This window comes from Furipterus horrens, unplaced genomic scaffold, assembly GCF_987537825.1.
Source record: "Furipterus horrens unplaced genomic scaffold, mFurHor1.1.pri manual_scaffold_3, whole genome shotgun sequence".
In the NCBI taxonomy this organism is placed as follows: Eukaryota; Metazoa; Chordata; class Mammalia; order Chiroptera; family Furipteridae; genus Furipterus; species Furipterus horrens.
The window spans coordinates 151,222,376-151,237,417 of NW_028327173.1; the positions used below are offsets into that span (position 1 = coordinate 151,222,376).

A 15,042-nucleotide genomic window follows, 5' to 3' on the forward strand; every position below is an offset into this window, starting at 1 on the left:
CAAAAAGTTGTGCAAAGTAAAACCAGGAAGGGAGAAAAAGGATAAGAACACTAAAAGATCAATTCAGGAGTTGTACCATACAAATTATAGGAATTACAAAAAGAACAGTGAACACTTCAAAGACATAACTCAAAAAAATTTCCTAGAATGGATGGACATATATTTCCAGAAGGAATACATGATGGATCAAGGAGACATATCAAGGTTAAGGTAGTAAAATTTCAGAAAAATTGAGACAATCCACAGAGGGAGTTTTGGTTGCCTGCGGATTAGGATTATTACCACCAGATGGCAGTAATGTCTCAAAGGCTCTATTTCTGAGAGAGACAGACAAACAGAGACAGAGCTTCCATAAAATTTCTTCATATCTTTCCAAAGCATTAAAAAGGAGTAGAGTCAGTTTGGATACATTCCATCTAGTCATGCTTTATCCAAGCACTCTGATGTTTTCTTAAGAGGCCCTGCTAAAAGATCACCATACAACAATTAGCCTGAAGGAAGGAAAAAGACTCATTTCTCATTGAGGAACTGGCTTCTGTGGCTCCGAGGGAGAAAAAAGACTTAAGAGAATAAACCAGAGCTCTAATTGTCTGTCATGGACATGACTTCTGTCATGCACATGACTTCTGTCATGCAAGAATTCTACAAACCATTTATTCTCACAACAAATTTTGTTGAGGCCTATTATATGCCAGATACTGTGTGAGGCAACAGGAACACCCCAGTTAAGAAAAAGAAAATCAGACATGGTCTTTGTCTTTATGAAGTTTACATTCTGGGGGGAGAAATATCCAATAAACAAGTTAAATGAAATATATCTAAGGAATTTGATAGAATTCAAGGTGCAAGTAAGCAAACCAATTAGGAAGCTATTGCAGATGTCCAGGTGGGAGAAACTGATGAGATGGATTAGGGTGATGGTAGGGGATAAAGAAGTAGGTGAATTTAAGATACACAGGGTGAAGCTGTGGCCGGGTACTACTCATTTGGTTAGTGTCGTCCTCATGCACCATGTTCACCAAGGTCGTGTCTCCTCTCAGGGCATATACAAAAAACAACCAATGAATGCATAAATAACTGGAACAACCAAGGGTTTTCTCTCTCTCTCTCTGTCTTTCCCCTTCCTCTAAAATCAATCAATAAAAAATTTTTTTTGAGATTTGCTCTTTCTTTCACATTTGGTTGGAGTTCGGGATTTTCTAGCGGTTTCTGGGCTATAGGGTTCTTTCTGAGCTACTTTGTAGCAATTCGAGAGGTTTGAGTATCGCCTTCTACTGAACCCTTTGGAGAATCTAGGCGTTTCAGGCTGTGGCTAGACATCCAATGGACTCCCCAAAGAAGCTTAACCCAACCTGGACCCCCGAGTCTCTTCAGATGCCCCGTGAAGAATATTCGGCTGACACTCAAGCTGTCTCAGAACTACTAGCAAAGAACCTTGGTAACTTGACACTCAACCCTAGTACCAAACTCCCTTCCCTTCTACCAGAACATTCACCCCAACAGCAGGGCGGAGAAAAACCCTTACAGGGGCTGGGCCTGGGGCTGAGTCAAGGCATGCTCTACCAGAGGAGACGTGGAGTGAGGACATTGGCGACTGCTCGGAAAGAAAGGATGCGAAGGATGCTGCAAGTTATTAGGTACCGCACCCTGTCTCTGCTTCAAAAAGACCCACAAGAGAGGAAACTTGAGATTGAATCAAGATCCAGAAAATTTAGATGTGGCTGTCGTTACTGCCTATATCATGGAGATCCTTCTGATACCATTGACATGGAGAATAATTATGACATGGAGTCAATTTAGCCATAAACCTTATTCTTGTACCTTTTGTTTATTGCTGGTAATGTTAAGGCCATTATGTAGCAGCTTGGGAAAGTGACTATTCTAGGATAGACTGTAGACCAATATTTTGATTACCTATGATAGCAGTTCTGTGATGTCTTTTTTTTTTTTTTTTTTTTTTTTGCATCTTTTTCTTATCTGCATTGATGCTAGTGACTTATAGGGAATCTACATAGCCTGCATTTGAATGACTTCAGTTCCTTTTTTTATTTGACCCAAAGAAGTCCTAATAGGTCTTGAGTGTTATTGTTGTATTGTAGAAACCTGGTTGGTAATATGAAACTGAACATCAAGAATTTGAAGCAAGTAACTTGTGCAGAAAGAATGTAAAAAAAAACATTGGGTGGTTTGGTGAGCATGATTAGTCCTGGGTTTATTAACTAGATTCTCTGGTTTTCAAAAATTTGAATTATAACAAATTTTTTCACGTGCTATTTCAATTTTCAGTATCTTATTAAAATTTGAAACCTTTTAAAAATAAAAAAAATAAAATAAAAAAAATTTTTTTTAAATATATACAGGGTAAGGCAAAAGTAGGTTTATAGTTGTATGGAAAATAATAATTAATAATACAAGAATAAGTAATAATACAAGAATAAACAGTTTCATATACTCACAACTATAAACCTACTTTTGCCCCACCCTGTATTGAAGGTTAAATTAACAGGACTTGGTCATTGTCTGGACCTAGGAGGTCAGAGCATTAGCCTTTCTGGATTGAGCAAATGGCTGGGTGGATGGGTTGCCATTTTCTCAGGTGTAGGAGGTGTGGAGAGAAAGGTTTTGTAGAAGGGGATGGTGGATAAATCGAATTCATTAAAGAACATCAATTAAATTGTTCTTTCTCCCCACGGGTATGAGTTCTGGTGGATGTCACTGATCCAGGCTAGGATGGGGCTTGTACTTGGCTTGGTTTGACAGGTTTGGTTTAAACTGTCTCACATTTGGCATTAGGTTAAAAATTGCTGTTAATTCAGTCCCCTACAGAGCAGTAGCAAAATCAGCGTAAATTTGCAGTTGTTTTTCTTCCTGAGGTGTTTTTCAGTGTTTTCATTTGTAACCTAGAGGTTGAGTAATTCTGTACTGTGCCATAATCAACAGTTACCTCAGTCACCTTCAACTATCTTTACTCGTAGAAGGAGCATTAACAAGAATTAGGTGAAAAGTAATGCACTTGGAGACTTTCTGTGTCTTAGAAGGGCTGAGTGGAGTTTTAAGAGGCAGGGAAGAGAGTCTGAAGAAAGATTCGTAGGGGGAAATTGTGGTGAATTCAGACTCTGTTCATCATCCTAGAGACTTGACCATTGTCTCCTTTCCATTTCCTTATCTGGCTTTGGGAGCATCAGTGATATTTTTGGGAAGGCCTATAAACTGATTTTAATTAAATGCCAATTTTGAATTGAAATATAACAGGAAACAGGTTTTTCTGATTCAGATATCTCATTTAGAGGAATAGTTAGCTCCATGACTTTCCTTCACTCTCTAGAATGCTTGCTGCAGACTCATAATTTATTCTCATAGGTGTTGAGAAAATAAAGCGGTTTGGTTTTCATTATAATAGGAGGTAAATATATTAATTTAGAAAAAACTAATTCAGCTTACGTGGTTAGATTTTTTAAAGTTTCTATGATGAGACAGTTAAGTTTATAAATGACCTCAGAGCGATCAGCTGAAGTGGAAAATTAAGTTAACTCTGTATGTTAATAGCAATGAATCAATTTTCTGGAGCTTATTCAAGCAGCCATCTCTGCACTGGGGAATCTTAGGGAGGACATGGGATGGAATCCCATATAAAGTAAATTCCAGGGGGACTGACGGAAGCTAAAGTAAAATCACTGCCCAGATCAGTAAAGTGACCCACATTGTATCAGTGTATAGTTCTGGGGATTCATTTAAGTAGAAAGAAGAATACATTTTTATTGTGTTTGTTTTTCCATCTTGCTTGCAGACTACTTTGGGCACAGTAGCCACAGAAACTCAGAGTGTAGCAAGGAACATTTTCTGGGGGTATGGTAAGTAGTATATGTCTTTTTCACTAAGTAACCTCAGGTTGTCCCATAAGCACATCTCAGAGTCCCCCAAGCTTTGCTGGGTATAGAAAGTTTTCAATACTTTTCTCATAAGAACTTTACACAATGATATATAAAAAGTCATCCATGCTGTTCATTTCACTTGAGGCCTTCCTGATGATTGACTACCTAATTCTCCAAATGTAGGTTCCCACACCAAAATAACTTGTTACTTCCACTTCTAGGGTTATTTCATGAGCAGAGTAGTGAGTGTTTTTTAACTTTTGGCTGCCCATATCAAGATTCTATTTATCTTTCTTGTTTGTAGACAGAGACACTTATACTAACTCATCCATACATTGTAGACTATTGCTAACATTCACGCTTAATGACTGGAGACATTGCAAGAAGTGTGATGTGGCTCTATACATGTCTTCTGTAAGCCTTTGGGAAATGCCAGAGCACCAGATACTGATCCACTGAGAAAACGTAAGCTTCTAATATTGCATATTAGGCAATTTCTCGTCTCTATTTTAGAGTCTCAGTACCTCTAGAACCCACACCCTCAAAAATGTATGCTAATAAAATGGCTCTGTGAGTTATAAAAAGGTAAGTTCTGAATAAATATTATTAGATTTCTATGAGAAAGAAAGTTGTCGTGTAATATTTTCAGGTTCTTGAGATAGAAAATTATGATAGTTGCATCATTCTGTTTACAGGTCAAGTTATCAGTGTCATATGATCTGGTCATAATCTGGTCAGCGTCTTTAAGAGCATCTGTGAAAATCTCACATTTCTTTTACATTGAAGAAGGGTGACTGATGGTGTTTCCTATTTTACTAAAGCTGTAATGTTCACTACATTTAAATGAATCAAGAATTTCTAATGACACAGCCCTCATGCTTTTTATTTAATTCTCTATATTTTTATTATAGTAATTTTATTGATGTACAGGAAAAAATAAAGTTTTGCTTTGCAATTGTTTTCAGAAATTGTTCAGACAAACAAACCAAAAGCTATTTAATAAGACAACTGAGTGAGACTTTATCATCAAGATGAACAACTTAGACTACCCAGATTTTTGTCCTTTGTTGTCACATCTCTTTTCCTGCCCCACCTCATATTTTGCACCAAATCCTAAATATATTATTTTATCCATAAATCTTTTCAGTATACCAAAACATCTGACTAAGGGCAATTATGTCAGGAAATTAAATTGATTTGTAGAAACCAATGCCTTTGGGTACAATCCAAGTAATAACAATGATTTATGATGTGACAATCTATTCCGTGAGAGATATAAATATCTATTGTACAATAGTTATTTTAGCCTGCTTGGATTCACTGCTAAGTCACATGTTTTAGTTTGTCTACTCTAGTCAAAGCACAAACCATGTGGGCTACAGATATCCACAAAACTTGGTTTTACCTCATGTAGTATCTTGCATTCACTGAAAAGAGCTTCCAGAGTTAATATCAATGGGTTTCCCAATTACACTGAAAAAAAGAGTTTTCAATAATTTCTACACGTAAAAAATTTCTACTCTTGACATCGGAATGAAATCTAAATTGTAGCGTAGCCATTGCTGAGAACCACCTGAAGACTAGCTGAACAGAAGGTCCTCTACAGCTACAAAGAAGGAGCCATGTTGAGACAGGCTGATACCATCATGCATCCTTGGGTAGCCTTCATGGGCCTCATACTACTTTGGACAGACGCGGTAGTTTCTCAGGCCCGAGTTAACGGAGTGGGGGGTCAGTCTGTCACGCTGCCCTGCACCTACTCAACAGCTCGTGAGACCACAACCATGTGCTGGGGCCGAGGGGCATGTCCTTCATCTCAGTGCTCAGATCAGCTCATCTGGACGGACGGACACCGAGTCACCTTTCAGAAGGACAAGCGTTATAACCTAAAAGGAATGATTTCGAAAGGGAATGTGTCTCTAACCATAGAGGACGCAGCCCCGTCTGATAGCGGCACGTACTGCTGCCGTGTGGAGCACACAGGGTGGTTTAATGACATGAAAATCAACGTATTATTGGATGTAAAGCCAGCTCCACCTAAGGACACCAGTGCCCCAACAACACCTAGAGTCTTCACCTCTGCTCCTACAATGCCATCACCCACGCAGAACCTCAAGATAGCTCCACCCAAAATTACCAGTGTTCCAGCATCACCCAGGGTCTCTACCTCTGCTCCTACAACTCCAGCACCCACACCAATACCAAAACTTAACACAGCTCCTCCTCCGGTCACCAAGGTTGGAACATCACCTGGAGTCTCTACCCCTGCTCCTACAACTGCAGCACCCACGCAGAAACTCAGGACAGCTCCTCCGGTCACCAGTGCCCCATCACCTAGGATCTTCACCTCTGCTCCTACAACTGCAGCACAAACAGCGGACCTTCTGACAGCTCCTCCTCCGGTCACCAGTGTTGCCACATCAGCTGGGGTCTCTACCTCTGCTCCTACAACTTCAGAACCAACACCAACTCCAAAACTTAACACAGTTCCACCCAAGGTCACCAGTGCACCATCAACTAGGGTCTTCACCTCTGCTCCTACAGCTACAGCACCCATGCAGGATCTTATGACAGAAACTACTTCATCTTCTCCGAAGCAGGCAACAGAAACCCAGCCTATCACACCACAGGAAACAAACACGACCGGCTCATCATCGAGCTCTTGCCCGACAGCTGGGAACAGCACTGTGATGCAGCCTTCAGATGGCCATGGGCAGAGCAGCAGAAACCACGTGAGCCTGAAACAAAATCCACGGACGAGCAGCAACAAGGCCCTGTACATGGGACTCGCCACGGCGGCCCTCATAGCGCTCATTGTTGTGGCTGCCGTGGTCACCAAAAAATATTTGTGTGTGAGAAGAAAGGTGTTGCATATAAGCAAGCCTTCATCCATAGAGCTTCTGACTGGAACTTCGCAGAATGAAACTGCTGCGCACTACCAAGCAAATGAGAACGTCTGCTTTGAGGACAGTCCTTACAAGCTGCATTAAGACTCAGTGGCTATCCAAGGCTTTACGCCCTTGACTGCAGAAGATGATGACCAGATCTCACCTGCAAAGCCCTTTTAAGCTCCAGGATGCTTTTTCTGTCAATTTCTCACCATATTCCAACATGTCGGTGATGCTGGTTAGAGTGTCTCTAGCTCATCTGTGTGTGGTCAGCCTTATTGGTAATAGGCCCTGAATCTTTATGTGAAACCTTACTTAGTCCTTCTGATCATAGCAGAACTGACTCCCAAGTATCAAATGAACACTTTAGAATCGTATGTTCTCATTAGACCTTATGAATCCTGTGCCCAGCAACAATCCTCACTGGGTAAACAGGAAAAGAACAACCTTGGTCACATAGGGCTTCAAATCAGCAAATCTGACTTGGTACTTAGATGACTTCACTTGGAAGCATTCTATGATTACCTTGTTTTTTATCTTGTTAGCTCCAAACGTTACATTTCTTAAGTCACCCAAGAGTTTCAGATCATGGAGGTATATTGGTTTTTATTTCCTTCATGGGAAAATTAATTCAGTGTGATTTTGCCTTAGATCTTTTTTCATGGTTCTGAATATACAAAGTTTTAAGTGTTTTCCCTGGGATCAGAATGGAGTTTCTAATAGAAGAAACTAGAGTGGTTTTGTGGACAAAGTAGGTCAGAGGAAGAGGATTGATTGCCCTCTGATTTAACCCATGTACACTATTTGTTATATCTGTGCCATAGCTCCTGGCAATTATGTCAGCCACTGTCAGGGAATCTGAACTAATTTTTACAATGACGCAGGGCAGAGATTAAAAAAAAAAAGAAAAAGGAAAAAGGAAAGGGAGAAATTAGGGAAAAAGTCTTGCTGCCTTCGAAAAGTATAATAGTGTTTTTTGAGAGTATTACTAGTTTCAACTGAAATTCTAAATTGTCCCTGATCACTTTGATTATTAAAATTATTTTGGAAGGGTGAAGGTTTTATTTCATTTCAATGCTATTCCTTTTTCACTACTGAATTAAAATTTTGGTTTTGCCAAGTGAGTTAAACAAGGAAAAAATAAGGATATTCCTTCTTAGTTGTGGAGAGAGAAGCAGCGTGTCTATCTAGGTCTCCATCTTGGCCAGACTCCATCACTTATTTTTTTAGATTTTTTTAAAGTTAATTTTGCTATCATTTAAAACTGTCGAAAATAATTGTCAATAACTGAGAGGAGGAATGGGAGGTATTTTGTTTCTGTAAATTTATTAATCTCAGAGACTTATGATGGAGTTTTATTTTTGATCCTTTGAAACAGTTGAGATTTCATTTTCTAAAATCTGTTTTGGGACATTAGGACGGAGTATAGTTAGGACCATATACTTAAACTTAGGAAATGTTGCACATCTTTAAGAAGCAGCAGAACCAATCTTCCACTGATGGCAGTGAAGATAATTTTGTGACTACGTGAAAGTGAGGGTCTCATATTTTCATTGTATGAACAATCACCAATAAATGTGCTTTTTGTTTTCATTTTGAAAAAAAAAAAATTTCTACTCTTTAATATGCATTCTAGAAAAATATAAGTTTGACATGAAAAAGCTGAATTTTGCTGATTTTATTTGCACATGTGTCACAAAACCCTTTTAAGGGGCAAAAATTTTAAACAGTTTTTCTCCAAATCCTTGAATGAAACTGACACTCTGAAAATGTGCCATAGTTACTCTAGTGCTTTGAGAACCACAGTTATAATGCTACAATGATGGTGTATCTAATTATAATACATAATCCCCAGCAAGAATAGTATACCCCTGCTTGAGAACAAAACAAATCTGAATCTGTGTGTATGGGCGAGAGAAGGAAAGGTGAAAAATGTTCTAGGGCTATGATATGTATAAGACCTCAAGTTGATCCTTCTCTATGTCAGCAGGTATTATAGGGCATTAATTTCTTGGCTTGGAGAGTGCAATAGATAATGATCTTGGTTCTCTCCATCCTCCTCCTTTCTCTATTTTGTTTTTCATTCTTTAACTCAGCTACTAAATTCATCACTCTTTTTCTATCTTTCCCTCCAGCTTTGTGTATTGGAGCAAGGGGAAAAGAGAGGTTTGGGAATAAAGAGCCCTTCTAGTGATTTTTCTTAGAGTCTCTCTTCCCCAGCTCTTGAATAATTGTTGATATTTTTATTCATTTTTTAGGTGCTGGTCAAAGCATAATTATCAGCAATTGTTATGAAAAAAGTAAGCCCACCTCATGCAGCTCTATGGCTGGCAATGCTATTTATCAAGATAAAGTTATGACAATCCTTAATTTCTCTTTCAATAATTGTTACATATCTCTGGAGTGCCTACTCAGTATTAGGTGACAAGGAAGACTCAGAAATTAATAGTCCCTGACCTCAAGAAGTTTACAAAGGAGGTAATACTTATACATAAAAATTATAATACAAATTGGAATGTGTTATGTTCTATGCCAGTACAGTAGTCCCTCTCTATATCGCGGTTCACTTATGGCCTCACTGTATCGCGGAATTTTAAAAAATATTACATATAATTATTTATCGCGGATTTTTGCTATGTCACGGGACTTTGTGGTATTATATACGTATTTATATGCGTAGTATTTATGATTTTAATGATTTTTGCCTAAAATTTTTCAAAAAATATATAATAAATGATTCTAACATTAAAAGAACACTAAATTGAAATAAAATACTGCACACTGTTTACAGTATTTTTTTTTTTTTTTTGCAGACAAACACATACATTACACTGAAAAGAAGATGTACACTCAAGCTCATTTGCCTACATGAGATTGTACATGGCACATGATTGGCTGATTGATGGAAGGCGACCGACCAGAGCATTGTCTTGTGTATCCTGGGTGCTAATTGGCTCAGTAACCATAGCATCAGTCTGCTAGCCCACACTGTGCACCTACGTTCAGCATCTCGCCTTGTCCACTTCACTCCTACCTCTGATCGCTGTGCGTAGTTTTGCTCTGGGGTGTTGTGTTTTGTGAAATTTTCCTTAAAGATTGAATTTATTGCAAACCCTACAATGCCACCCAAATGTTCTGCATCTTTTAAGGATTCTGGCAGTGAGCCCAAGTGCCAGAGGAAGATGCTTACCATCAAAGAGAAGGTGGAATTTCTTGACACGTTGAAGGAAGGGAGAAGCTATGCATCTGTTGGCCGCCATTATGGGATCAATGAGTCTGTGGTTCAATATATAAAGAAGGACGAGAAGAATATCAGGTCTATGGCATCAGTGACTTTCAACAAAACAGCAAAGATGGTGGTTACTTCCCGCAGTAAGATCATTGTGAAGATGGAGTCTGCGTTAGCTGTGTCGATAAACGATTGCAGAAAAAAGAATATCTCACTGGATACAAACACCATCTGGACAAAGACCAAGCAACTGTATGATCATTTAGCAGCAAAAAGGGATGATCACGACGGTGATGAGAATGAAGAAGAGGATGATGATGAAGACGCTGAAGCAGGACCTTCGAGTGCTTTTCCAAACAGACCAACCCCATTCAGTGCCATCAACGGCTGGTTTGACAAATTTCAGAAATGCTTTGGACTCAAGAGCGTTTCTCTGCATAGAAAGGCTGCCTCTGTGGATAAAGCCAGAGCTGGGGAGTACGTGAACAACATGTTCAAAGACATCATCGAGGAAGGAGGCTATAAGCCTGAACAAGTTTTCAACATGGATGAAACAGGCTTATTCTGGAAACGGATGCCATCTCGCACTTTCATTATGAAGGAAGAAGCAAAAGCCCCTGGTTTCAAGGCCCAAAAAGATAGGGTAACTTTAATCATGTGTGGGAATGCTGCAGGCTTTATGATAAAGTCAGGGCCTATTTATAAGTCCAAGAACCCAAGGGCCCTAAAAATCAAAAATAAGAATGTGTTGCCTGTGTACTGGATGCACAACCCTAAGGCTTGGATCACAAAACTCCTCACGACTGATTGGTTTCATCAATGTTTTATCCCGGAGGTTAAGGTTTATCTGGCAGAGAAAGGCCTTGATTTCAAAGTGCTTCTGATAATGGGCAATGCTGGAGGCCATGCTGTGGACCTGACGAATGATGGTGTCCAGATAGACTTCTTGCTGCCGAACACCATATGGCTCATTCAGCCAATGGATCAAGGCATTATTCATGCTTTTAAGGTGCTCTATACCTGAAACGCCCTGCAAAACCTCTTGAAGCTATGGACTCAGGTGAAGACTTCTTGCTAAAGGCGTACTGGCATGAGTACACAATTGCATCGCATCTCCAAAATATTCAAAAGGCCATAAAAGAGATGAAGAGTGAGACTTAGAATGCCAGCTGGAAAAAACTGTGGCCAGAAGTGGTCCATGATTACAAGGGATTCTCTCCTGTTGAAATCCATCACTCTGCAGTGGATAAGGCCGTGAAGCTGGCAAAAATACTGGGAGGAAAGGGCTCCAGTGACATGACTACTGAAGACGTAAATACCCTGATCAATGTGCACTCTCAACCGTTGATGGACGAAGACCTGGAGGAGCTGACTAAGTCAGCAAGTGCAGAAGAGGATGAAGGACAAGACGAACAATGGGTTGAAGAAGAGGAGGAGGTTGGCCTAACACTTGATCGTCTTGCAACCTTAGTCAGAATGGCCAAAGAACTTCAATGAGTGGCTGAAGGATGAGACCCTCATATGGTTTGTTTGTTGCAGTTTGCAAATTCAATCGACAGTGCCATGTCAGTTTACAAAAACATTCTCAATCAGGAGAAGAAGCAGTGCCAGCAACTCCCCATAACTATGTTCATCACTCAAACAAAGGGGTCGGTTATGCCTACGCCTTTAGCGGAAGTAGAAGTTATGGACGAGGCTGAAGATACTACTGTACCACCTGAAGAAGCGCCTGATGAAGTGGTGCCTTTAGAAGAGCTGTAATGTTCTTCTTTGCTGTGCAGTACATTCATCTCATCTTCATCACCTTCATTGTCATCAGTCGTCGTCGGCAGCCGTCTGTCTCGAGAGACGATGGTGTAGCTTCTTAAGAGTCTATCTGCACCGCCGAGAATGGCTGTGCAGTCCGACTCGGGAGTGACACGGTATCTGTCTCCTCTCGTGTTGAATCGACATCTTGCGATGACGCTGGAGTGTCCTCTCCAGTGAAGCTGAAGCTACAGAGCCTGGGCAGGGTGATATGGAGGGTCTGCTGTTGCCCATGCAGCAGACCCCCCCTCTCTTCGCAGCTGAAGGGTCCAAGGGAAAGACGGAGTCAATACAGCTTGGCTTCAGGTGCGCCGCAGGAGTTGCCGGTGTTGACTACAACGTCAAACCGCCTTAGGGACTCCGGCTCCGGATTTTCTGTCGGGGTTTACTCCCCTAGCCTTTCCCCTAAAGAGGTATGCCGCAAGGCAGCGGAGGTTTTTTGGAGTCAGAGTTTTCCTTCTCTGATGTACCCTGACTGGAAGATCGAACCAGCGACACTTAGCTCGCAGGCCGACGCTCAATCCACTGAGCCAAACCAGCCAGGGTGACATTGTCATCAGTACTGCACAGCTAATTCATCATCTTCATCATTCAAGTTGTAGTATATTTCACTGGTGAGTACCCATATAAAATTTTACAGTACTGTGTATGTATGTTGTTAAAGTTACGTAGGTTTAAGAGTGCAGAATATGTTTAAGAACATAAGCAGTGTTTATAAAAGTATGGAAAAGGTTAATAAGGGAGTGGAAAAGGTTAATAAGGGACTGGGAATGGTTTATAAGTGTGTGGAAAGGGTTTATAAAGCTTTAAAATATATATAAATACTAAAATAAATGTAAGGTTCCTACTTCGTGGATTTTCACCTGTCGTGGGGGGGCGGTGGTGTCAGAATGTAATACCCATGATAAATGAGGGAATACTGTACTTCTGATGCCACCTACTAAATCAGAATCTCTGGTTGTAGGAATCAAGAATTTTCATTTTAGCAAGATTTCTGGGTGGTTCTCATGACTATTAAAGTATTTTATATGTTTAAACATTTTCCCATGGTGAACATAAGAATAAAAGGATCAATTCCAGCATAAAGGAATCAGAAGAAAATAATAGAGTAGAAAGTCAGGAAAATGTTATAACTTTTTTCAGTAATGATTAAGTAACCAGGAAGAGAGAAAGTACTATTAGATTCCTCTTCATAGCTTACTTGTAGCATGTCATTGCATTGCAGATTAATCATTTTAAATTGAAGATTAGGTAAAAACTCATAAACTGCACAGTTAAATGAACTTTGAAATATGGAAATTCCTTGTACTTGTATTAAGTTTCAAAAAACTGCTAGAATTGCAATTCAAGCTCAGAAAATGTATCTGCATATAAAGCAACTTGATGTGACTTATGATTGAAACAGCATTAGCTGTCATCAAAATTTACCATATTATATACGTTTTGCAGACGAGCACTGTTTTGCCTTGTAATTTTAGGTTGAATTTATTGAACATATACAATTCTTTAGTCATTTTAAACTCAGTATTGATTCCACAAGTACTCAGCAACTAAATAGTATCCATAACATCTGTTGACCCACCAAGAGCTAAGGAAAACCACTCAAAATCATTTGACTTCTTTTTAAATTGCTTATTGATTTTGCTCCCAATGTCCTTAACTTTTCACACTAAATGGTTATAGCTTTAAACAAGTTTTTTTTTTTTTTTTCTGGACACATTTCTTCAGCTGCAGCAATTAAATATGGTATGATTTACTCACCATCAGTAAACGGCTTTCCTTGCTTTACTAATAAATGAACCAACAGAAAACTAAACTTACTTTATTTGCAGTCTTGTTTTCATTTTTAATTTCGGTGAAAAAGTTTTGCTCTGATGAGATATCCCATTTTAAATTTTCTAATTTTTCTGACCATTTCTCTCTTGCATGTTGGAAATAATGTGATCAGTGCTTATTTTGGTAATGTTAACATATACAGGTATCCCCCAAATAACACTGTACTTCTATAACATGGTTTCGCTCTAACACGGTTAGAGAATTGGGGAAAACTCCCGTATATCATGAAATTAGGGAAATCTCCATACAATGCTGAATGTGATCAAAACTTTTAAGAGCAAAATATAACTCATTTAAAAATTTTTATTCAAGTGTGTACGCCATATCAGGTTTGCCTGTAGAATTTTAAAATTAATCAGAATTATAAACCCATTTTGTTCATGGAGTATTAATTATACTTTAAAACTTTAATTGTGTTTTTCTTTTTGCTACATTACTCATACATATATTAAAATTTTTCAGGTGAGTAATATCCAACCTTTTAAAAAGAAATGGTAATTATGTTTTTATTTTTGTGAATTACTATGTCTGGCAGAAATTTAAAAATACCTCTTAAAAGACATTTCATTGCACTGGAACAAAAATTGCAGATTTTGAATCAGCTCAAAAAGGCTGAAAAAGTATCATATGTTGCAAAAACCTTGAATTTAAATGAAGCAACAATCTGGACTATACAGAAAAATGAACATAAAATTAGAGCTTCTGTTGCTGCTGGTTGTTCTGTCTCCACAAAAATGACATCTCATCCTAGAGAAGTAATAATTGAGAAGATGGAAAAAGCCCTTAGTATCTGGATTGATGATTGTTCAAAAAAATGGATTCCAATGGACACCAATATTATTAAACATAAGGCCTTAAAAATTTACTATTACTTAAAGGAAAACGGGGAATCTGCTACAAACCCTGATTTTGTTACTAGTAAAGGGTAGTGTGACTGTTTGAGAAAACATTTATCACTACAAAGCGTAAACATACAAGGAGAAAGAGCATCAGCTGATGAAGAAGCAGCAAAAATTTATCCAATGGAATTGCAAAATGTTATTGAACAGAGTGGGTATTCAATACATCAGGTTTTTATTGCCAACAAAACCAGTCTTTGGTGAAATAAAAATGCCCAAGAGAACATTTATTTCAAAAAATGAAAAAATTGCACCAGGTTTTAAGGCATCAAAATACCGTGTAACATTACTTATGTGCAGTAGTTCTTCAGGTGATCATGTGGTAAAACCTATGCTGGTCTGTAAATCTCTCAATCCTTGTGCAATGAAAAACCTAAATAAGAGCACTGATGAAAACGAAGAAGTTAAATAGTTTACTCTAAAAAACATAAAGAAAGGCCTAGATTTAGCCGAATAGTTAGTCATATTTCTAAAATGAAAATATTTGCACTGAGGGGAACACCAAAGGAGAG

The 15,042-nt window shown here is 38.8% G+C and overlaps 2 protein-coding genes across 2 annotated transcripts; both read left to right on the forward strand.

Annotated features, from left to right (window-relative positions):
• Positions 1–1,311: 1,311 nt before the first annotated feature.
• Positions 1,312–1,800, forward strand: LOC150016418 (developmental pluripotency-associated protein 3-like). Its single transcript, XM_090271982.1, has one exon. It carries the CDS (start codon positions 1,324–1,326, stop codon positions 1,798–1,800), a length of 477 nt encoding a protein of 158 aa, XP_090128108.1. The 5' UTR covers positions 1,312–1,323.
• A 3,718-nt stretch (positions 1,801–5,518) lies between these two features.
• Positions 5,519–6,940, forward strand: LOC150016419 (uncharacterized). Its single transcript, XM_090268343.1, is given in 2 exon segments — positions 5,519–6,194; positions 6,264–6,940. Coding segments are annotated over 2 exon segments (1,353 nt in total).
• Positions 6,941–15,042: the final 8,102 nt, after the last annotated feature.